At 51.6% G+C, this 24,580-nt stretch overlaps 2 protein-coding genes across 2 annotated transcripts in view; both read right to left on the bottom strand.

Moving 5' to 3' along the window:
* Positions 1-715: 715 nt before the first annotated feature.
* KCNK16 (potassium two pore domain channel subfamily K member 16) lies at positions 716-7,041 on the bottom strand (the record flags this gene model as incomplete). Its single annotated transcript, XM_084228145.1, has 5 exons — positions 716-939; positions 1,212-1,377; positions 2,498-2,664; positions 3,719-3,833; positions 6,829-7,041. The coding sequence occupies 5 exons, from the start codon at positions 7,039-7,041 to the stop codon at positions 716-718; spliced, it is 885 nt and encodes a 294-aa protein (XP_084084271.1).
* Positions 7,042-23,292: 16,251 nt separating this feature from the next.
* The window catches only part of KIF6 (kinesin family member 6), a gene marked incomplete at its 5' end in the record, with an annotated part of 395,001 nt that continues 393,713 nt past the window's right edge, over positions 23,293-24,580 (bottom strand). Inside the window, one exon of the mRNA XM_084259141.1 lies at positions 23,293-23,544. Within this exon, the coding sequence (XP_084115267.1) occupies positions 23,328-23,544 (217 nt within the window). The 3' untranslated portion in view covers positions 23,293-23,327. The remainder of the gene's footprint in view (positions 23,545-24,580) is intronic.

Below are 24,580 nucleotides of genomic sequence, written 5' to 3'. Positions count from 1 at the left end.
ATGGTCAGCTCTAAACCATGGGGCCAGGGGAAGTGGCAACTTGCTTCCCCACAGGGTAGCTTCGTGACATCCTATTTGCACTAAGAGGGCTTCAAAGTTCCTACCAGCCCTTTCTTCTCCCCGACCCTCCCCGAGTGACACTCCTGTGGGTTCTCACCATGTCCTGGGCACTAGGTTGGAGTTACCTCTCTGCTTGTTCAGTCCCTCCACTCGACGAAATGCACATGGAGGGTAGGAACAGTCGGTGCTGCATTTCCAGAGCCCGGTACAGTGCCTGACACACACAGTGGGGGAGCCCATTGTTCCTGATGAATGCACATTGTGCAGGTAGCAAATGAGGCAAAAACAAAGTCACCCTTTGTTTGCTGTCATGTATAAGGTCTCCTGGGAGGGGGCCAGGGAGGACAATGGGTAATGGGCCACAGTGATCCATGTCTGGATTCCACTTTTCCAGGTTGAGTCTTTTGAGGGGGAAAAGCACAGGGCTCTGGGACAGTGGCATACGTGTGGCTTCACACACATCTGTCTTTACCCTCTCTCTGTATCTCCTTTCTGTTACCTTGTTGGACACTCTTATCTGCTTTCTCTCTTCAGGGAACTCCTGAGACCAGCCCTGGCTAGGAAGTGAGTGGACCGGCAGAGGAGGAGGTGGGGCAGGAAATCCGGAGGGCATATGGGGTGGCTGGGGAAGCTCAGAAGGGCTCCCGGGGGAACCTCATGCAGAGATGGGAATCTTTGAAGGTCTGGGGAGTCCATGGGTCTCAGAGACTCCTCTTTCCTTGAGGCCAAGACTCCTGCTGAGCAGCCAGAGTTGGGAGCACCTGCGCAGAAGCAGGGGGCCGAGTGGGAGCACCAGCGCGAGCCACGCCAGGCCCAGGAGGATCCAGATGGCTGCCAAGCTCCGGTACACTGAGAGATAATGCTTGCTGGGGTCTGTGCCTGGCAGGGAAGAATGCCAGAGGACTCAGGACATCGTCACCTCCCAGGCTTTACCCTGCCAGCCCCCCCCATTACAAGGATCAGCAATAGAGGACCCAGGGAAAAGGGTGATTGTTTCCAACCAGTGACTTGCTGAGAAGTCAGTATAGTCCCACAGGTCACTCATCTCCCTGCATTAATCAGGGGTTCTCTGATCCTCATCGGTTATCCAGGCTGACATTTCCCCACCCCCTGAGCCCTGAGGCCCCTATCAGAAATAAATGCCTCCTTACCGACAACGTAGTCCCCGAAGCCGATGGTGCTGAGAGTGATGAAGGCAAAGTAGAAGCCCTCGCTGATGCTCCAGCCCTCCACATGGCTGAAGACCATAGGTGGGAAGATGAGAACCACCAGCGTCCCCAGGGCCATGAACAGAGCCAGGCCCAGGATCTGCAGTAGCTGGGGAAAAGGGAGTGTGTCTCTGAGGCCATTTGGAAGGAACCAGGATAGTATGGAGTGTTTGTGGGGGTTCCTGGACAAATCTGAAAGTGGGACTGGGCCACGGGTAGGTCCCTGTCCTGCCTGCCCTGCAGACCTTTGGGCTGGGGTTGTATCTCAGTGCACATGATCTTGCCCAGGCCGGAGACAACTTGGTCAGAGGGATTGTGTTAGTGGGCCAGGTTAGAATTTGGAATTTGGGGTCTCCCTGGTGGCTCAAGCACAGCACTATGAAGCTATTCACAGCCTCTGCAGCACGAATTCGATCCCCGTCTAGCCAGGGAGCAATCCATATGGCTCAGTAGACCTCTTTTGTCTCCCCTGCTACTCCCCTCAGCAGTGTATTTTGGTAGATCTGCCTGTTCTGCTTACCCATTATGTCTCTGGTGAATCTTGTCACCACACCCCCCACCTTGGCACCTCTGGCCTGTACCCCAGTTCTTGTATGCATAAAGAAATAAATCTTAAAATTTTTTTTTGGAATTTGAAGACTCCTTGGGCTTAGGGAATCACATTTGTATAGCTCTCTCCCCAAGACTGAGATCTGGGACAAAGGACTGTTGCTGAACTGTCCCAGATTCCTTTGTACCTTCCCTCCCTGGTGCCTGGCCTTTTGAGGGACTGAGCAATGGGGAGGACACTGAAGGCATGCTGGGTGGGTTTGGAGTTTGTTTCTGACCGCAAGAAAGGGTGTTGGAGTTGTGTGATGCCCATGGATTTGTCCCACAGAGATGGTCGAAGAAGACCTTACTGACCAGGTATCACCTTCAGCTATTGGCTCTGTCAGGGCACACCTCATCTACAGAGAACTGCCTGGTCCAACTTGGAGGGGGGTAGGTTACCCCAGTGCTTGATTGAGGTGGTTACCCCAGTGCTGGCCGAACAAGCCTACTGCTGGTCAACTCCGACGGCCCACACAGGTTGCCTGGCTCCTTGAGGGGTTGGCCAAGCTCAGCCTGCATTGCAAACCAGCGATTCAGCTTCTCCCTCACCTCCAACCTCTCCTTCCATGGCCATCAACCCCTAACACCCTGCCTGCAAACCTCTGTCTCAGGGTCGACTTCTGCAGGGCTGTCCCTACCTGGGAGCGCCTGGGCTGGTCCTCCCATCTCTCAAGGGTGACCAGGTGGGCACGTAGCCCTGTGCCCAGGTGGTTGAGGAAGACCACGTTGAGTGGGATGCCCACCAGGGCATAGAAGACACAGAAGACTTGGCCTGCCTCCGTGCTGGGTGCCAGATTCCCGTATCCTGTAGGGGGAAGAGGCGTGTCCATAGATGGAGAAGAGAGAGTTCCTACTCACCCCCAGACTCTGCAGAGGTTGTCTTCCACCACTTCTGAGGGGGTGGGGGGAGAGAAAGCTCCCCTGTTCCCAGGAGCACTTTTCCCACCCTCTGCTAGAATGATCTCTTCTTATGAGAATCCCATTTATCTTCAAAGGTCCATCTCAAATACACTACCTCCAGGAAACCCTCCTGACTGTCACGCCCGCCTTGCTACAGGGTATAGTTGCCCACAGTGCTTTTGTGTGGCTCTTATTTAATTATCCACTGTGTCTGAACTAGTCCTTTTGGTTTATCTTATCATGGGATGGGAAGCTCCTTGAGGGCTGAGCCTGGGTCTGATCCAAGTTTGTGGCCCCTCCTCCTACTCCATCTGTGCTATATGTCACCTTTGATCAAGGAAGTTGTATGGAATTAGACTTAATAGGCTGGATGGGGAGACTGGGTTAGCAGGGGTCTGGCATTTCCTTCCAGGAGGAGGCATGAGTTTTTTGGCTGAGGGTATAGAAGACGTTAGTGGTGGCTCGTCCCCCAGGGACTTGGGGTATCACCTGCAGCTTAAGTGGACAGTTTCTGTGTACAGATGACTTCCACCCCACATCTCTGCATTTTTCTCTGCCTGAGAGATTTTTTCTGGGTCCAGGAGTGTACCTGAACTGTGGGCAGGTCTGAAATGCTAGAGAATGAATATCTCCAGGACCAGTTTTCAACCAAGAAGGTAGATGTTGGTGCATAAACACCCCTGCTTTCTTGCCCCTCAAAGATCTGTTCTGAGGATGGACTCTGCCTAGTCTCTTAGGAGGTCCCCAGGGGAACTGAACCCCTGCCACCCTAACCAATAACCTGCTCATTAATGCAAACTTTCTCCCATTTTCTCTCTTTCTTGTTACACATCCCCACTTCTCTATTCATACTTCTGAAACCATCTCTAGATAAACCACATCCTTGTCTCAGCATCTGCTTTTGAGGAACCCAGACTCAGGCAGAGGCATGGGGGAGCCTTCTCCACCTGACTCTTTACCTATGGTGGTGACGACCGTGCCTGCGAAGAAGAAACTGCTGCCGAAGTCCCAGTTGCTGGGGTTGGTGGAATTGCCTTTGGGGTTCACGCCCTTCACCCAGGCTTCCAGGATGACCTGTGGGTATAGGGGGAGAGGATGAAGCCTGACTGCACTGGCTCTTGGCCAAGCTACGGCTTTGGTGTCACCTCATGAAATGATATTCTTAGATCATGTCAGTCCAATTTCATGGAAAAGGAAACTAAGGCTCAGGGCCACTCAGTTTCGGTTGTCCAAGGTCATTGGATTCCAAAGCTGTTGCCTTTCTGCTGGCCAGTCCAGCCAAGCCGTGGGTGTGCGCATGGACTGGTGGAGGAGAAATGGGCCTAAGGAGATGAGGTAGAGGATGCTTCAGGAGTGGACCAGGTGGGAGATGCTGCCTATGGTCAAGGCTGAGATGCAAATGGGTTGTCAGGGCAATGGGAAGATTTCAGGTTGGGTGTGCCAGGAAAGGTTTACTGGGGAACATAGGGTTTGGGGACTATACAGGAGCCATGGGGCTGCCTTCCCATGAGGCTGAGGGTGGGGAACAGAACCTTGTGTGCCTCCAGCTTCCAGGTGAACAGGCAGCTGTGCTCTTTGCTGCCCCCTAGTGAGCCCCAGCCCAGGCCGACTTGAGAAATTCCACCAGAAGCGAGGCAAAGACTGTGTGTGTGAGAGAGTTGGCGGTATATGTGTGTGTGGTGTGTTGTATACATGTGATGCATATATGGATACTGTATGTTGCATATGTGTGCTAGCTTTGTGCATACTTACAGGACCAGAACCCCTGAAGGCTCAAGCCTAAATCCTTCTGTCCCTGGGTCCAGCCCTCTCGGAGATGTGCGGGGCTCCCTCACCTGTCTGCTCCCCAACAGCCTCCCCTGTAACTGTGAGTTGCCTCAGGACAGCAGCACAAGCCAAAGGCAGCAGGAGGAGGTGGGGTAGGGCCCTTCTAGCTCCTAGTAACCGTGGGAACAGTGTCCCCACTGGGCGTGTGAGTCAACTCCCAACAGGCTGGGGGTGGCTCCCAGGGGCTGGGCCAGTCTGAAGCTTCTTGACATGGGCTTCTGCTTCTTCTCACTTTGACAGGATCTGACCTCTTCACATTTGAACTTTGACCTCTCTCTCTTTCCCACACATCCGGAGGGCCAGGACCAAACATTCAGGAACACACCCACCACCTAGAGACCTTCACCCTTGGGAGCAGTACTTGCCCTGGACCAGGGCTGGCCCCTTGGCAGACCTGAGGCTCTCCATCCCCCTGACAGGGGTCTTGATGTCAGCCAGCGTGGGCTGCTGATTGTGGGCCTTCCATTCTTGTCCACACGTGGTGGATAAAGTCAGACATGAGTCTTATTCCCAATGGAGGCAATCTTGAATACTGTGTTTAGCCTTTTTGTCTTGTGATTGGAACAGTAATGTGTTATTCTTGTCCCAGTATTTTTCTGCTTCTCAGCTAGATGTCCCCTTGTAAATAATGTCCCTCCCAAGAAACAAAGGATTTTCAGGGACAAGGATATCCTAGCTCCCTTGGGGAGTCAGGGGGTGGGGTTAGTCAGTGGCACCACCCTTGGGGTTACAGTCAAACCTTCTGCTTCCCTCCTCTCGTAAGAGAGGTAAATATGTCCCTTCCATGCCATGCTGCTCCTGGATTTCGCCTCTGACCCTGGGCTGGGGAGGAAGAGGTTTCAGAGCCTCCAGGGCCTCTGCCTTACCCTCTAAAGTCGTGGGAAGCCCCTGCACCCCTCGTGCCCTGATTTGGCCTTAGATGTATACTTCTGTGGACAAGGAAACCTGGGACCAGAAGCCTCTTTTCCTAAAAGGCAGGTCCTGGCTGGGTCTGTTACAGCTCTAGAAATTTCTCTGTCAACTCCCTGCCCACCCATCATAGTCTAGTCCACTTATTCTCCATCTCAAGGGGCCATTGGCTTCCCCTGGAGGGCTGGTAACCCATGGCCTTCTTCCCAGCCCCTAGAGCTCCTGATTTGGAGGGTCCAGGATGGGCATGCTCATTGGCATTTCTAACAAGCACCTAGAGGGTTTTGATGCCACTGGACCAGAAGTCACACTCTGACAACCACTGCCCAAGGCTAGCTCTTGTCCCCTCTACCATTTATGCTAATTTCTGTGTTGAAGGGCAGACAACCTGGGTTTAAGTTCTGGTTTTTCCACCAGCTGTGCAGCCTTGGTCAACACACTCCTCTCTGTGCTTCATACCCATCTACGAACCAGAGAGAGGGAAAGTAATAGGTATTATGAGGAAACACAAGCAATACCTTGGGCCCCAGGTGCTAGATCATGTCTGGTCTCACCCTGCTCCCCTCTGTTCTAAGTAGGTTGTAAATGTTCAATAAATACCTAATATTATTGCAACGATCCTGCACTTGGTTTGTTTCTTTGTGGTGGGTGGTACTGTTCCCTCGAAACCCTGGTATCAAATGCATTCAATTTCCCACACGAAATGGGGTGTTGTTTGTTACTGGGTGAGAGGGTGCTGGGGCCCTAGAGTTTGTGCAGGGGAGCAGAAGGGCTCCAGACAGAAAGAGCCCCCAGTGGGCACAGTACTAAAAGGGTCAGCCTCCCGGCTGCTGCTCACCAAGTCGAGCCCCAGCTGGAACCTTACCACACAGGCCCACATGGTGGCTTCTCTTGCCATTTATCTGTCACCCACCTGCAGCCCTGAGTGTGTCATTACAGGGACATGAGTGGGGGGGCACAGAAGGAGCAGCAGCAGGCACCAGGCAGGGGAGCGCAGAGTGTGGGTGAAGGCTTGCACAGGGTGGATGACCCTGACACACAGATCTAGTTGATGCAACAAATGGCAGCTTAGCAAGTGCTTTAAATCATCTGTGCAAAGTCTCCAGCACAGATATGACTATTCTCACCTTATAGATGGGGAAATTAGGGAGTTAGAGAGGTTAAATGACTTATCCAATGTCACAGAGGCTCCCTGTTACAGGTCTCCCTGTTCCCACTACACTCTGCTTCCAGACAGGCCATCGGTCCCTGGGTGGTGGCTCTGGACCTGCCATAACCCCTGTTCTGCCCATCATCCCATGCCCATCATCCCATGCCAGCATGTCCCCTTCACCTGCACAAACTGCTCCAGGGCCCACTGGTCCAGGCAGGTGTAGTTCTCCAGGAAGCGAAGTTTCTCCAGCTGGAACTGATCCCTGGACTGTGCCTCTGCCTGCTTCTCCAGGAGCTGGAAGATGCTGGCGCCCAGCAGCAGGTAGCAGACATAGGCCAGCAGCAGGGGCAGCACACGGCCACCCCAGCAGCTGCAGAGCCCAGCTCGGGGCATGGCGTGGCCGGGACTCTGCCCAGGGTGCTGGGGCTGGTCGGAGGAGGAGAGATGGGAGGCAGGCGAGGATTCCGTGCTCAGGGACCTGCGCCCAGCCTCCTGGCTGCCTCGCCCTCCTCAGCACAGGTGTCTAGAGGCTGGGGAGTCTGTTTGAACAGTGCGGCTCAGCTTGGTTGCACTAAGTGTCTCTAGTGCAAACAGGTCTGCCACCCCCCACCCGGCCCTCTTTTTTTTTTTTTTTTTCATGGAGAGCAGCAAGTTAGAGGCATAGACCCCTCAAAGAGACCTACCAGGTCTTCCCAAGGTTATCGTGTCTCACCCGGTGTCTCCAAGCTGGATAGTGTTTCTGGACCAAATACGTTTCCTCCAAACAGTCCGGGTCTAATTGGGGTCCCTCAGTAGCCCCCACTATCTCACCCATGACACCTCCAAGCCCACAAGCTTGGGAGCTGGGAAGAAATCAGAATGGGTGTGAATAAACCTTGTACTCAGTTGCCTTGGCTACAAAATGGGGCTAGGAGAATGGACATGCCTATTGGAAGAATCTGAGGATGAGTAAACTGGGTGACAAATCAGGGCAAAGCAAATAGACAAATCACAATCACACAAGGAACAGTAATAGGGTTGAAGCTCCTAATAAATGGGACGCGTTCACTTCATAGATTCTGTTGATGATTGTCCTTGCTTGAAATCCGTTAGCAGGTTCCCATAAAGAGAGAGTGGGTTAGTGAGATGCATGTGTGAACAGAAAGGAAGCTAGAAGGGTATCCTGGCCTTGAGGTATTAACAGTGGCCTGCCCTGGACAGGTGGAATCAAGCGTGTTTCCCTTTTTGCTCTTTTTTGCTTGTGTGTATGCATATTAATAACATCATTATTGAGATATAATTCACATACTCTACCGTGTACACATTTGAAGCACACGATCGAATGGTTTTTAGTCTTGAATGGCTGGCTATCGTCACCTCAAAGAGAAGGGCACCTCTAGCCTCCCCTCCCTCTGGCCCCTGGCACCACTCATCTGCTTTCTGCCTCTAAGGAGCCCCCACTTCATCTAGCTGGGATCATACAACATGCATCCCTTTGTGTCTGGCTTTTTCAGCCAGCGCAGGTTTGAGGTTCACCCATGTCATATGTAGCATGTAATGGTACTTCGCTCCTCTCTATGACCAAATCATATTTCATTATGTAGCTATATTATGTTTTTTTTTTTAATCCATCTGACGGGCAGATATTGGATGGTTTCCACTTTGGGGCTACTTTACATGAAGCTGCTATGAATGTATATCACTCCTTTTGACTAGGAGTGGAGTGGTTGCTCATAGGTCACTTCTACTTGAAGTTTTTGAGGAACCACCAGACTGTTTTCCAAAGTGGTGGCACCATTTCCCATCCCTACCATCAGTCTGAGGGGCCAGGGTCTCTGCATGCATTTTCTGTAATGATCTGTGCAGGGGCGAGGGGAGCACCCTGCCCCATAGCCTTTCCCTCCTTCCTGGCTAACAGAACCCCTCTCTTATACTTGCTGTCCCAGAAGCAGCTTGACTGGTCCAAACCATGGTGGCAACCCTGCTATCCCCAACTTTGGCTGGGCTCCCCAGGAGCAGCCCTGAAGAGGGATTTGTGTGTGCAGTGAAGTAGGTGAAATACAAGAGGGCTTGGGATAAGCAGGGACACCCTAGGCACTAGAGTCCCTCCCTCCCCAAGGTTCCTGGGGAGCCCTCAGGTTACACATGCAGTATGCTCCAAGGAGAGACGGGGGAGCTGGGCCTTTATGTTCCCACACTAGCCAGTCCCGGTGTCTCTGGCTCTGTGCACCTGCAGGCAAAGCATTGCTGGTGACCAGGGCCAGGCCAGGTTTGGGGCAGAGTTGTCTGACCTTGACAAAGGGTCACCCCCACTCGCCTTACCTTGCCCTGTCTCCCTGAATGCTCAGGTGGCTGGATGGGCTAAGCCATCTCAGGTCTGCAAGGGAAGGGTCAGGTGAGCATCTTTGTGATCCCTAGATCTTGTCCCTAGATCTCTTTTCATGTTAGAAACATAAGCCTTATTTGTTTAAGCCGCTGTTGGGTATGTTGTTACTCCGCAATGGTTACGTGAGTTTCTTTTTCTGTTTCTAATTGTTCAAGGCTTATTTGGGTTGGAAGCAATAGGAGCACATGCCAGTTATCTCAGGTAATCAAAATAACCTGTAGTAGGAAGCCAGGAGCAGCCAGGGTTCTGGAACAACCAGGCCACATCCTCACTCTTAACCCTCTATTGTTAACATGTCCTGTCGCTCCCCTGAGGGGCACACCCTCCTCTGGTCCCAGCGTAGAATCTCCCATCTGGTTCTGTGCCCCTCCCCTCTCTCTCAGTCTTGGAGTTCTGCTCCAGCCTGACCTCCTGGCACATGCCAGCACCTGCTCCTGCTGCCCTCTGCTTTTTCTCTGTGCAAAGGCTGAGTAGCCAAGAACATCTTCTCCCATGGCCACTCACAGGTGTCTGGTGTCCTTGGGTCAGGCAGCCTCTCTGCTGTCTGGTCTGGGGATGGGGTGAGAGCATTCCATTCCAGGTGCCACCATGAAGGGTGAGCATGTCCAGGACAAGCAGCCATGGTTTCTGGTGGCGCTATCAGGCTCTCGCCAGCCACTGCAGCATGAGTTCCATCTCCAGCCAGGGAGCCACCCACATGTCACAGCAGACCTCTCCTGTCTCGGCCGCTGCTCCCCTCAGCAGTGTATTTCAGTAGATCTGTATTTCTGCTCCCCACTCTTTCTGGTGAATCCTCTCACCACACCCCACGCCGCCCCTGCACCTCTGGCTTACACCCCAGTTCTTGTATGCATAAATAAATATAAAAAAAGAAAGGGGGCGTATGGGAAGGAGAGGGAGAGAGACTGACAGAAGATGAAAGCAAGGGGAAGAAATGTACTATTTGCAAATTCAGTATCCTCCCTTATCTGTGGTTTTACTTTCCTCTGTTTCTGTTACTGTGGTTAACCGTGCCCCAAAATACTATATACAAAAAGATTTTGAGAGAGAAACCATATTCACATCACTTCTTTTATAGTGTATTATATTTGTTCTATTTCAGTTGCTGCTGTTAATCCCTTACTGTGCCTAATGTAGAAATTAGACTCTATCTTGGGTATGTATGTTTAAGAAGAAATGCACACATGGGCTCTGCAGTTTCAGGTACCTGCTGGGGGTCTTGGATGAGGAAGCACCAGTGTTTGTGGACGACCAAGAAAGAGGCGGTGACTCAGGCCTCTTCATGTGTTCTAAGGCCAAGACCAGGACAGTAACAGGCCACTTAGGCCCATGACTGCAGCAGGGTGTGGAGGCCATCCCAGGGGGCCACTGTAAGGAGTACTGAAGGGGCCAAGCTGTCCTGTGGTTTAGGTGGGGCCTGTCGGGGCGGCAGCCACCTGCTCAGCAATGCTGGGGCCTGGGCTCCCTATGCTGCCTAGAGATCCAGCGTCGTCCCAGGTCATCCTCATTCCCAGCATCCTAGAGGGCCTGCTGAGTGTGGGGATGTTGGTTTGACTTGGAGAGAAAAAAACAGCACCTGGAGTCACAAAACTTGGCCTGGACCAGTTTTTATGTTTTGGGGACTGGGCGACAGTCTTGGCCACCCTCGCGTCACTGCAGACTCGGCTCCGGTTGTCGTTATGCCCGCAATGCCGCGTGATAATCAAATCCTATTTTATTGCATGCACATTGCTCACTCTCTGAAGAGGTCTCTCGCTCACCATTTAGGAAACTTGTCTGCTGTTGTCGGGGGATCTCAGGTAGGACTTAGCAACAAGCTCGTTAGCTCTGACCCGTCTGGCCACCATCCACAGGTCACAGCGGTTGTTCTAGGCCGAGGGGGATGAAGGGAGAGAGGATGCACTATCTGCATGGGAGAAAGGGGTGAACACGCTGGGCCAGAGGGATGCTGCCAACTGGGGTGCGGAGGGCTAGGGCAGCCATCACAGGGACTTCTTCCCTCAGCACCTGGGCGGAAAGTGGTCCATGACTAGGGTGGGCAAAGCACTACCTTCATTCAGGAACTACACCTACACAGAACCCACTCAGAACCTGCTGTGTGCTGGCAGTGGTGGACACAACTGTAGGCACCCCCTCCTTTCCTGGCTGCCCTCCCCCTTCTGGTGCGCCTCCCTCTCTGTTCTCTTCTGGTTGCCCACTCGTCTCCTCCTCTCACACTCAGGTGTCTGAAAACCACCCAGAGGCTGGTGTTACCTGACTGGACTTGGGACAGTGTCTTTTTCAGGAGCACTTCCGATTTAATGGGGGACTTGAGAAGACAGGGCCAAAGAATGGTAACATGATGGTGGAATTGGTGGGGGGATCTCAACTCAAGAGATCCTCAAAGCACACTGTCTCCTCATCAATACTCACTTCAGGTGCTGCCTGGGTGAGCTTCTTTTTCTGGTCAGCTGTGGGTGGCCTCACTTGGCCAGGTTGAGGGGGGAACTCCCCTGCCCACAAATGTCTTGTGTCCCTGCCCAACTCCTCCCCACAGGGGGACACATCCTTAGTGAGAGATGGATGGCCCCAGGGCATGATTTATAATCCCTTTCAGGGAATTATTGCTGCTAATGGGCAGAGCCAATTTGTGCTCCCCAGGGGGAGGGTAAAATCAATTAATGGAGAGTCTGACATAGCCAAGCCTGATGGCAGAGTGTGGCCTGACATCCGGCAGTGATAAGGGACTTTCTGAGGCTGAACTAATAAGGAGATTGGAGGAAAAAGAAGAAAAACAAAACCCCCCTAGATCAATTTCATGTACAATGGGCAGAGAATTCAGAGTAAACAGAGCAGCCGGGCGTTGGGGCCTCTTTCCATCTGAGTGAGCCCTGAGATAAGGAAAGGACAGGCCGCCCACCCTGCCATCCAACATCGGTATTTGCTGATGGAGTCACTCAATAGGCACATATCCGCACAAATGAAGAAGGGCGCTTTTCAAGCCGGAACTGAGGGGAGAAGATAAGGACCACCTGCCCGGGGTGCGTCCCCTGCAGGGGGAAGGGCAAGCAGAGAGCAGGAGCCCTGGTTAAAGTCCTGCCACCCTCCCCAGCCCACCTACTAGACAGGATCTGGGGGCTGAGGGACAAGTTCTACACATTGGTCTGGGCTCATGGCGGTTCCCACTAGTGGGGGTGTAGGAGAATCTTCTGTGTGGGGGCTGGGTGGTGCAGGTCTCCAGGACCTGCCCTCAAGGCCAGTGAGTGTGATCTCCAGAGAGGAGATCAGATCTCTGGCCAAGATGTGAGTAGCAGAGGGGTGAGGGATGAATCCAGGGAGAGGCTCAAAACAAACAAACACACCTGTTACTGACCTTATTGAGAAATTGCCATTGTTTCTTAGACCAGCATGTGAAACCTTTCTCACATGAAAGTTTCCTCATATAAAATATTTCCCTGGGACCCAATAGGTAGCACAGTTAAGAGTGGGTCTCTGAGTGAAGTTGGGGGTTCCCACTTTCACCAGCCCAGAGAGCGGATTACAAGAGCCCCCGCCCCCTAAGATTCTGAAATAGATGACCTTGCCTAAGTTGGACTTAGAACAGACCTTGAGGCAAAATTTGGGTGGGGGTATTTCATCTGGGAGGTTATCCCAGGAAGTTATCCCAGCAGAGGGGGGATGCCAGGCAGATGGGAAGGCATGTGGTACAGGCTGCACTATTATTGAGAGCGCCATAAGCACAAGGCCTGGAGCCCCTGGGCATATGGTCAACCCCAGGCGTGGGCTACAGAGCACTATGTGAAGGAAGAAGGGGGAATGAGGGTCACATGGGGCCGGGTCTGGACTAGAGGTGGCCCACATGGATGACATTGTTGACAATGGCAGGTCCCAGCACCAGGGGGAGGCCTGAAAACCTTCAGGCACTTCAAATGCAAGGTCCTCTGAGGCACTGATGAACAGATCTCCTTGCCTGGGTCAAAGGAGGGTGCTGGAAAAGGCACACCCAAAAGACATTTCAGAGAAGAGACAATAGATGACAATAGTGTCTCACACCTGGGACCAGAGTGGGGAAGGAAGGCTGGCCTTCTGGAGACACGGAGTTGAGTGAATTGAGAGGAAGGAGCACTTAACTAGTTTCCTGCCTGTTCTTTGCTCTGAGTTTACTGTCAATGTGCATAAAATTGGTTCAGCCCTGTGGGTTGGCGCTTGGCCATTAAAACCCCAAATAAAACAGTCAGCATTAAAGTTAACCCACCTGCTCCCTTGCCGAAGGAAGCATCCAGGGTCATACCCAGAGGCCACGTCTCATACCCAGAGTTTCTCATTTCACATACACACTGATAACTTTCTACATTCACAGCCAGCCTTTCCACACCTCCTCTGTCTCAGAGCTCTGGCAACCCCTGCGTACATGCCACAGAATACTCCAGACCCCCTATTCTCACAAGACCCAAATTCCAAGAAATCCCCCATTTGTCATGTTCTGTGTTTCTCTTCAGCTGCTCAGCCCCACCACTGAACCACCACCTTGGTCCTAAGCCTTCCTCTGCTGCCTTCCTCTCTATCCCCACCCCAGCTCCACACTCATACCCACCTGGACGGGATCCCAGCCCCAAACTATCCCACCCCCAGCTCCTTAGTTCAGATTTTCTTGCTTATTTTTCACTGTCTGAATCCCTATTTGTAATGTAAGTTCCCCAAAGGCAGGCCATTTTTCCTGGTTACCACCGACTCATCAGAACTTAGCACAGCGGGTGGGATGTCATTGTCAAAAGAATGACCCGATGAATGAGTAGCGATGAATGAGTAGCGCTTACACTTATGGAATCCCAAGGGCATCTTTCTGCCTATATTTTAAACACACATCCAGAGCATTTGAAAAATGTCCTCGTCTAGTTTATCTATCAACCTGGTCATTCCTGAGTCGGTTTCTATTGCTATTGATTGGTTTTTCTCCTTTGCGTCATATTTTTCTGCTTCTTTGCATGGTGATTTTTTTTAATACTGTATGCCGGATATGGTGAATTCCACGTTGTTGGCTGCTGATTTTTTCTTTATTTCATGTGTTCATTTATGCATTTTTGAGCTTTGTTCTGTGACTGAACTTTCTTGAATCCTACTGGAAACCGTTGGACTCCTTTGAGACTTGCTTTTTAAGCTTTGTCAGGCAGAAGCAGAGCAATCCTTATCTAGGGATGGCTTGGCCCCACTTTTGAGGCAACTGCCTGCTGTGTTTCCCGACCACTCTTGTGAAGCGGTTTCTCCATTCTGGCTGCTGAGACGTGAACTATTCCCCAGCCTGGGCTATCTCCAGACATCATTCTGCCTGCACCTTTCTGGTGGTTCCTCCCCCAGCCTTGGGTGATTTCCTCACGTGTAAGTATTAATTAGCAGTTGGCTGAAGATTCAAGAGCGCCTTCTTCAGAGCTCCAGAGGTGGCCCCTTTCCCCCTCCTTCTTCCTCCCTTCCTTTTTCCGACCTCCCCCCTCACCCATTTCCTCCCTCCCTGCCTGCAGCTCACTCATTTCTGGCACTACTCTGCCTTGCAAATCTAAGCCACCTTAACCTCCTTGAACTCCCTGCTCCAATTCCTCAACTCAAGGAAACCGCTAGGCACCCTGGGTTCCCCCTTCCAGAACTGCAGCTCGAACATTTTGCAGGCAGTAAGTTGGGCAATCCTAGGGCTCACCCCATTTGTTTCTCTTCTCTTAGGATCAGTGTCCTGTTACTGTTTTATCCAATATCTGAAAGCAACCACCTTTTGCCTAGTCTCCAGTTGTCTAAAGCTGGAGGGTAAACCAGGGCCCATGGTGCTGTCATGGCCTTACTCTTTCACATGCCACCTACTCTCAAGTGCCTTTCAACAAGCAGCAGGAAGAGGCAGAATGAATTTTGAGATAATCTGGATCTGGTCATATGCTGTGTTTCAGTTTCTCTCTCAGATGGCTATTGCTACAATTAATGGTGCATAACAAACTACCCTAAGTCTCAGTGGCTTACAACCACAGCATTTATTCTCAGGGGTCAGCTGACCCAGACTGGGCTGAAAGGCTTGGTTCCATGATGCAGGTTCGGCTCAGGTCTGTTCTTTCTATGTTTTGGGATGCAGGCTGAAGAAGCAGCAGCTACCTGGGGTTGATGGCTGGAGTGCAATGGGCAAGTTAACTAAGCAAGTACTTTTCAAGTCTCTGCTTACATAACATCTGCTGACCTCCCATGGGCCAAAGCAAGTCACAGGACAAAGCCCAAATTGAAGGCGTAGGAAAGTAAGTCCCCATGAGATCATGGCAAAGCTTTGGATGGATAATTCTATTACAGGGGTGAAGGATTAAGGCTAGTTATCTAATCTACCACAGTTTCTCTGTCTGCATTCTAAATTCTCACTCCCCCACTTCTTTTTGCAAGATCCCAGCAAGTCACATACCAAACCCTGCTCCCCTTAACTCTGCCTACCAAGGGAGTAGCAGAGCCAGTGGAACCCTAGTTAAGAACTGGGCTGCAGGCACTGGCCAGACTGCTTTCCTGAAGGCATTTTGGCAAGCTCCGTATTTAGGCCTGCAGTGCACACAAGTATTCTTGATTTCCATGGCTCTAGGGAGCCCAGCTGCACTGCTGGAGTCTCTTCAGAACTTTCCATTCATTTCTCCCATTCACAGAGGCCAATGAACTTTGGGTACCATGCACTGCCTTTAAGCAGGTGTCCACATTAAAGGCCCAGCTTCCATAGGGGACTTTCAGAGGGCACTTCAGAGCTGATGGCTCCCTTCCCGGTTGCTGCTCATACTTTCCCTATGATCCCCTCAGCAGGACACCAGTGTCTCAAGATTCACCAGCTACTTTTGTTCTCTCTGTTTCCACTTCTGCCTTGTAATGCTCCAGGAGGTCAGTTCACACCCTGCATACACATCAATAAGGCCTTGGATCCAGGAGGTAACTTCTCAGTGGGAGATCTAACATCAATAGATTAACCAGCTCTGGAGGGCCAGGGCACAGAAGGCATGCCAGCAACATGGATGTTTTTTTTGAGGGACTCTGCAAACTCTGTGCTATCTCGGGACTCCTGACAGTGTGTGTACATTTGCATGTGAGCCCCATTGATGCTGGGGGAGGCCCCTAGAATCAGGCTGTAAGGGCTCTGTGTGGCCTTCCCCTAGTTCTACAGATTTTATTGAGGACTTACTACATGCCATAGAACTGTGAGGGCCAGAAGTGGACCAGAAACGCCACACTGCCCCATGGGCTCAGACACGGAGCCAGAGAGAAGCCTCAGGGAGACACCAGGAGAGCTGCATTCTGCCTCTGTTGCTTGGTAATTGAAGGACTGTCTAGTACCGACTTGTGCTGGGGGCACAGTGATGTCATGGAGCTTTTAGTCTTGTGAGGGGGTTGCAGGCCACAAAAAAGCAAGCAGATAAAAAGAAAGCTGATTTGTCAAGTAGTGATGAAGAAAATTAAAATAGAGTACTGGCTTAGCTAGATGGGCTGGTCAGGAAAAGACCCTTAAGGTGGGGACATTTGCCACTAACTAGAAGTATATCAACAAGCCAGGGCTTTATCTTTGTGTCAGTTTTCTAATGATAAAGACGGGGTGTGGGTTAGAGGTGGTCTGTGGACATGTCAGCTTTGAAATGTAAGGACCTTATCTTCTCTGGCACATGATCTTTGACCTAGACCTCAAAAGGAGGTGGGTGGAGATGGGGGGTGAAGAGCCAGTTATATTGTAGTTCCTCTCTGCTCTCTTGCCAGAGTGGCAAGATCTTGCATTTATAGACAGATAAAAAAGTAGTGGACAAGCACTTTTATTCCATTGCTTCATTTCCAGGTGCTGCTCTCCCGTGCCCCGACTCTCGCAGTGCAGCTGACTTGGCACCCTGCCGCCATGCCCGCATACAGGTGGCAGGTCTCTGGGGCTGGCCCACCTTCCACAGGATCTGTATTAGGGAGCTGGCATCTGGGGTGCGGGAGGTTCTCCAAGACAAGACCCTGGGCAGCTACTCCCCCCGTGGGTTTGGGGTGTTTCAGCTCAATCCTGTAGCATCCCAAGTGACTGGGTAAGGTTGGGAGGCCCAAGGAATTCACACTGCTCCTCTCATGCTCTCTGCAAACTCCTGGAAGCCATCCACTGCTCTCTGGGTGCTGAAGTGTCCTTAGACCCTGCAGGGTGTGTGTGTCCTGGAGATACCGCTGGTTCACGTGCTGCCTATGGGCCGTCAGGGTGATATGGGCGGTGTGGTCTGGGGGCTGGCCATCAAGATGCCCTGTGTTTCACTGCCTTGCTGTGGCTCTGACCTGCTGGCCTGCCCAGTTATTCCTAGGCTTCGACACTAGGGGATGGGGCAGGGGAGCAAGCTGGTACAGAGCTAAGAAATAGCCCATTATCCCTGCCCCTGCATTCCACCAGTGCGAGTCTCCCTTCCTCTACTTTATTATGGTTTCATTTCATGATGGTTTATAATTGTGTATGTGAAACACTACTCCAAGAGTGAGCAGAAGCCCTTGTCTTGCCCTTGGCATTGCCTGATGCTGGATCCTGTCAACAGAGCTACAGCAAGGATGGCACCACCAGCCCAGCCTCAGCCTCCCTGGCAGCCTCCAGAATACCACCCATAAGGAATGGCGAGCCCTCCATTGGAATCAAGTCACCAGTTGCTCCCAGCAGTCCACCGATCACTGCAGCAGGCAGGGCCAGCGAGAGGAGGTGCCTGCATCTGTACTCCAGTCTTAGGCCACCAGGAATGCTGGATGCTAAGTGCAAATTCAATTGTTTCCCAAACCTGAAAGGAGACAGTTTGTTCTTGGTTAGGCTGTGCAAGGTTCAGAGGGTGAGAGGACGAGGTGCCACGCCCCTTGCTCTCAGGCAGTGCCCCCTTTAGGGCCCTGATGCCTTGGGTTGCCTTTGCTCCCCAAGTTGCAAAGGAAGATGCACCTTTCCCTTTGCAAAAGTTTCATCACTCTGAGCCGCAAGGTTTTCAAAACACCCCTACTTAATTCACAGAGAGTCTTCCTTTGCCTTTTCACTCCAGATAGTAATTATATTCTGGCACGGTGCTTCCTGATTACGTGGCTTTACCTTGTCACCTCCCATGGCTGCACATGGAAAAGGTTCTCTGGATTAAGAACTAGGCCCTTTGAGTTTTAGTCAAGGATGGGCCTTCAACCCAGTTAACACTTTTGGGTAAATCATGTTAGTTCTCTGGGCCTTACTTTCCTCAGTTCCAAATCACTGGAGCAGGTGAGGTACCTGGACAGAGCAAGGTAATTTCCCAGAGTGAGGCAATGCTGGCGTCCCACCTGAACTCACTGGACATGATTCTGCATTTTTAACAAAACTCCTAGGTTCGCTGGAAGGAGAACTGGTAGAGTGACATTCTGGTATGAGTGGCAGTTACTTTGGTGGAAGTTTGGCTATAATAAGAGTAAAAGGGAATTTCTGAAGATTCCCAGATGGAGTGATGAATACAGTGCTTTAAAAAATCACACTAGACAGAGAATTTGAAGAATGAGGTAGCTGCAGCCGTTGGGGAGTGGCCTCGGGGGACCTGGGTGTGGCCATGGGGACCAGGGTGGGATTGTGGGCGTGGCCTGCTTGACACTGGAGAGAATGGGCTACTCTCCAGGAGGACACGCTGAATGTGGGAGGTAACAGGGGGAAGTGGTTGAAAACAATTCAGAAATTCCTCTAGATCTTTCTGTGTGGGTCTTGCTATTTAATAAAATAGACATGGTTCTTATTTTTAAGATGTTCCTAGCTGTTCTAACTGAATGTCAGGGCAGGAAGGCACCCTAGAGCACATGAAGGAGATGTGTTCTGGTCACTGTGGCCCAACAGTTTGCACTTGCTGCATGCTGGAAACCCTGGGGGACCCTTTAGAAATCCTGATGCCCAGGCCACTCCTGGGACAGCTTTGCAGAATCTCTGCAGTGGGCCCTGGTCATTCTGCTCCATTGACTAGCAGCCTGGGTCAGAATTAGTTACTGCTGCCAGGGAAGCAGCAAGAAGAGTGTGAGTCAGTCACTGCCCTCCATGAACGTGCAGTGATGGCTGGGGAGGGGGTGCTGAGAAGCGCTGCAGAGCAGAGCTCGGAGTCCACACTCCAAGACAAGATCCCTCACGTGCATGGCTTGGACACAAACTAAACGTCACAGATTCTAGCTCATCCTTACTTTAAGAACCTTTAGATGCTGGAGCTGCATTGGGATCTTGTGATTGGCTTTGCAGGGGAGGGTAATGCCACAGGTAAATCATTAAAGCCTCATACCTCACTGGGCGGGGCCAAGCCTCACCACAAGGCCAACTTCCCTGCCCCATTCCCTGGTGGTTGGCAGTTGACCAGGGATTTCTATGGACACGACCTCAGGAGAGGCTGACCGACTGGGTGAGGATGGAATATGAACTTGCCAGACCTGAGCGGGAGGTGGAGAAGGCGACCTGCCCAAGGTCACACAGGGCCGAGATAGCACTTGCATGTAGCTCCGCTGCCTCCCCTGCTATGTTCTCTCCATTTTCTGGGGAAGTCTCCTGAGCAATGGAGAGAGCCTGGAGCTTTCTCAGAGTGGAGATGGTGGGGCTGGGGCACTGGGCAGAACCTCTTCTTGGCACTAGCTGGAGAAGAGGCCATCGTGGTCACGGCGGTCCCACCCAAGTTCCTGTCTAGATGGAAATACTTCCAAACTCAGAGACAGGAAAATTAAAAAAAAAGCTCAATCGAGGTTAACCTCATTTTCTCAGATTTTAAAGCCATCCCTGGCAGTTAGAAACAGCAGATTTGACATCGTGGATGACTAACGCTCCTTCCGGGGGAGATATACCTGTCCATACGTGCCCCTGGCAGGGATTTAAACGCTTCCCCGAATCCTAAATCATGTAGATTCATCCTGGCCCTTGGCGAAGGCTAAGAGCCAGCGGGCGAGGCTTATGTTAAATCACCCTCTGTGGGCTCCTGTTCCCAGGCTGATGGCCACAAATTCCCCATAATGAGAGCTCATGAAGAAGCCCAGACCACAGCGCCACTAAATTAAGAGCAGAGGGAGCCCAGGGCAGGGGAGAAGGAAGTGTTTGCTTTGGCTGGGGAAGGTGCCGGCCTGGCCTACGTGTTTGCTTGGCAGGGCAGCTGATAAGTGGGCTGCGCAGAAAGTGCTGCATGGAGGCACCCGGGCCATCTGCTGAGTCCCCAGGGCTGCACCTGCTGGCCCTTCAGCCCCGACCTAGGACCCGCGTGTCACCCTGTCTTCAACTTCCTTTGTGGGTCCATAGTCACTAAGAACCCAGGATTATTTTCCTTCCCTTAAGAATAAAAATAGAACCCTCCCACCTTTGTTTGTTTTGATAAATTATTTCCAGGTTGCTGTTTGTTTGGAAAACAAAGCTTCCCAGCTTCAGGGAGGGTGAAGGCCAAGAACCAGACACTCAGACAGCGGCGTGGCTTTGCGGCGTGTGCCCAGGGGAAGGAGTGCAGAAAACCTGGGTCATCCTGGCTCTGCCATTTATTATCTGGGCAAGTCATTCAACCTCTATGTGCCATGGTTTCCTCACCTTGATCAAAAGGGAGCTCAGACTCTTGGCTGTGCATACCATACAGGAGTGTAAAAGCATCACATGGAATGATGTAAATGAAAAAATTATGAATAGGAACATGCCATGCACATGTTAATAAAAGCCCCCAGGCTAGCTCTCCCCACTGGCTGGTCATGGGGTGGGCAGGTAGACCACTTCCTGACACAGACTTCGGGCAGTTGCCTCTTCTTTGAGAGGTTAGTGATAGCATCTCTATTATGTGTACAAAAAGCTGAGTAAATACAACTCAAAGTCAACACTTACTTGTAGACAGTTGACTTATGAATTGTTCCAGGGGATGGGGTCTGCCCCCAAAAAAGCCAATGCTCCTTCCAATTATGTCCCCTCACTGTCCCCTCTCACTTCCTCAAAGGAAAAAGGATTTTCTCCTTTGGTTTTGGTCCACTTTCCACATCATCAGTTTCCTTCTTTCAGTATATAAACAGGTCTTTGTAACCGTTACAACAAAACAAAACCCTCCTTCTCTCAGCGGGCTGCTTCCCTTTAGCACCAGTTTTCTTTCTTTTCACAGCTACGCTCCCTGGAAGAGTTGTCACCCATTGTTCACTGTCACCGACCTTCCTCTCCTCTCCACTCCAACAGGGCTCCCATTCTCCCAGCCCCTTGGTTAAATAAGGGGGCGCTTTCCGGGAGCGCCACACCATGCAAAATGGTCAACGTGTGTCCTTGTTTACACCACCCCTCAGCAGCGCTGGCTCTCCTGGCCTGTTTCCCCTTGGGCACTGTCTCCTGCAGACCTGTCCCAGCCACCTTCCTTCTCCCACTGGCCCTTATTTCAGCCCAGCTGAGCTCAGCGTCTGTGGTTGAATCTTCCCGTCTCCTGCTAAAAGCAGTAGTGCCCCAGGGATCTGCTGCCAGCAACTGGAATGGCTCAATGTGCTCTCTTTGAAGTCAATTTTAGCCAGCCCCATGCATGGTTTCCCACACCATCCAGAGGTGAGAGGCCCAGATTTATTTTTCCAAGCCAGACTTCTCTGCTGTACTCCAGACAGACTCAGGGTTAGCTGCCTACTCAACATCTCTGGGATCTCAGATGTTCACATGGGTTCACCAGAACCCTTGAATTCTCCACCTGCTTCCCTCTGGTGCACACTCTCCCTTCCATCCTCATTCCGGGAAACGGCACCACCATCCTCTCAGCTACTCAGATTGGAAGACCAGTAACCCCTCTTGGCTCGCCTCGTTCCCCCACATCTCATGCCCAATTTGTTGGCAAGTGGCTACCCTTACCCCTTTCCTGGACCTTCCTAGGGCTTAGTAATCCCAGTAAGGATATATTTACCACATCTAGAACTTTCTAAAGAACCAATCAGGTCAACCACAACATGGTCTAAATTCTGCACTGAGTTCCTACTACATTTGGCATAAAAACCAAGGCCCTTGCCTTTGCCCACAAACCCATGTCATCTGGCCCCTGCTCTCCAGTTCAGTCCTCCAGCCACTTTGACCTTGTCCCTACTCTCCAGGGCTGTCCACTTTCTGCTTAGATCACTCACAGTGTGGCTGCTCCATGCTCATTGTTCAGCTATCAGTTTGAAGCTCTCTCCAGAAAGGCCTCCCCACCCAGCCAGCTTAAACAGTCTTCCCGGTTGCTCTCCACAACACTACACATTTTAGCTATTTCATATAGCACCTCACATGATCTCAGATCTTAGGTATTTGTTGATATTTACCTTCCATCTCCTCCAAATGTCTATGTTGGACTCTGTCTTGTTCACTACTACAGAGCCTGATACATAGGTGGTGCCCAATAAATACAGGGTTTGTTCACTGACTGTTCAGTGCTGTCCAGTGTCTGACACATACAGGGAATTTTGGGGATAGACAGGGCCTTGGAAATCACTGAACCCAAATCAACTTTTTCATTCTAGACAAGGAAACTAAGGGTGAGAAAGGGGCAGTTAAGTGGCCGAGTTGTCACAGTAGGTTGGAGTCAGAGCTGACCTGTCTCAGGCCTTGGGAAAGCCCAGACAATGGTGCTGTTGGTGCTGAAGAGAGAACGGCAGCAAGGGCGCCTCTTAGCTGCCCACAAAGGCTACGAGGGAAAGGCCACCGTCATGTGCGGGGCTCTGTCTGTGTGCAAACCTCCTCTGTCCAAACCGCAGGGAGGTGGTTAAGTTGAGTGGAGGCTCCTCAGGGCATGTCAGTCAGTCTAGGATCACAGCCTGCTGCTTCTTGTTGACAGTGAGAGCACGCTAGGCCTGTTTGGTAGCTCTTGGATTGCTGGGGTGAGGCTAAGACTAAAAGCAGACAAGGGGCCCCGGGGCTGGCCCCTGTGCGTGTCTGGGGAGGAGGAAGACAGGAGGAGAGAAGGCCTGTTCACAGCAGATGGGCAGCTGCCAAGAGGAAGAGGGGGCAGGTCAGTGACAAAAGCCGGGAAGGGCCTTCTCTTTCCCTTCCTGTTGTCTAACACACCGCACATATATCTTTCGTGGCTGTTACATGGCCCTTCAAGTGGTGTTTATACCTACCACTCACCGGCAAGAGTCACGCACCGGTAGGAACCTGGGGTTCAACCAGTTAGCAAGCCATCACTCAGCCCCTTCCTGTTTGGAGAGGGCTGAGCAGAGGAGAGCTGCCTTTGGCAACAGAGAACAAAAGTTGCTGAGGATCTGGAAGGGGGGTGGAAGAGAAGATGGGCCACCACCCCTTTGGTCCTGTCTTAGTGTTTCTGATGTTCCCTCTGGAACTTTCTACAGAAAGAAGCAGAGGCCAAGCACATGTGATGTAATCACAAAGCCAGTCCTGCTTCCTTTCACCTCATTGCTTGCTCCAGCCTTGGCCCTTGGCACCCCCCTCCACTCCCAGCATTGGCAGACAAAGTGGGGTGACCTGTGGCCCCCAAGGAGCCACAGAGAAGATGCACTTACATTTCCTCTGTAGAATGTTCTGTCTGGCCTTGATGAATGCCAGAATGTCGTTGTCTGTCTGTCTGTCCCCCGTGAGAGGGATGGATGATGCTGGTCTCTCAGGGCTGCTGGGAACAAACACGTCCTGCTTTAGTATGTTTGGACTCAGCACTTACCTTGCCAAAGAGCTTTTCCGTGTGCAGTGACTGGCTCTCACCCAGGGCGCTGGGCGCCTGCAGCTTGCCTTCTCACTCCTTCACCTCTGGGCAGCAGCCACTGAAACCCTTTCACACGCAAACGTGTCATGTCCTTCCATGCTTAGCCCTTACTGGCCTCTCACCACTCTTGAAATGGAGTTCAAACTCTGTCCCTGTGTGATCTGGCCAATGGGCCACCCTGACTTTTTGGTTATTCAAATACACTAAGTTTCTTCCACCCTCAGGCCCTTTGCTTTTGCTGCCTCCTCTCCTCGGTGCTCTTCCCAAGACCTTTGCATGGCCTAATGTGTTTTCTCTCACCACCCCTCCTTTCCCCATCCTCAACTTACCCAAACATAGGCCATTCTACAGGGGGCCTAACTGTCTCCGACAACACTCGGCTTACACAGCATATCATGTATCTCTCCAGTGTGCCCCCAACCATGGCTTAGTTAGGTGCTCCTGAAGCAGAGATAACCATTCTCCTCTTTTTCATTAGTAACAGAACCATAATATTACGGAGTAAATTGCCACAGCTAAAAAAAACTACATTTCCCAGCCTCCTTTGCAATTATGTATCCTTAATTGACCAGGTTCTGGCCAATGAGATTTGTAAGAAGTGTTATGTGGATTGCCAGAGGATCCCCTTAAAAGCAGAGGGATGTATGTGCCCTTCTCCCTCCTTTTTTCCCATCTAATACCTGTAGATAAAATCCCCTTAAGAAAATTCAGAGCAGGGCCTCCCCTGGTGGTGCAGCGGTTGAGCGCTGGGCTGTGAAGCTGCCCGCAGCCTCTGCAGCACCGGTTCAATCCCCAGCCGCCAGCGAGGGTCCCACATGGCACACAGACCTCTCTTGCTGCCCGCTGCTCCCCTCAGCAGTGTATTTCATCTGTCTGCCTGTTCTGTTCCCCACTCTGGCTCTGGTGAATTCTCTCACCCTCCTGCGCTTCTGACTGTACCCGGTGC

The sequence above is a fragment of the Talpa europaea genome (genome assembly GCF_964194135.1).
Source record: "Talpa europaea genome assembly, chromosome: 2".
NCBI lineage: Eukaryota > Metazoa > Chordata > Mammalia > Eulipotyphla > Talpidae > Talpa > Talpa europaea.
Note: the sequence above shows the minus strand (reverse complement) of the source record. Positions and strands in the feature narration are given on the sequence as shown.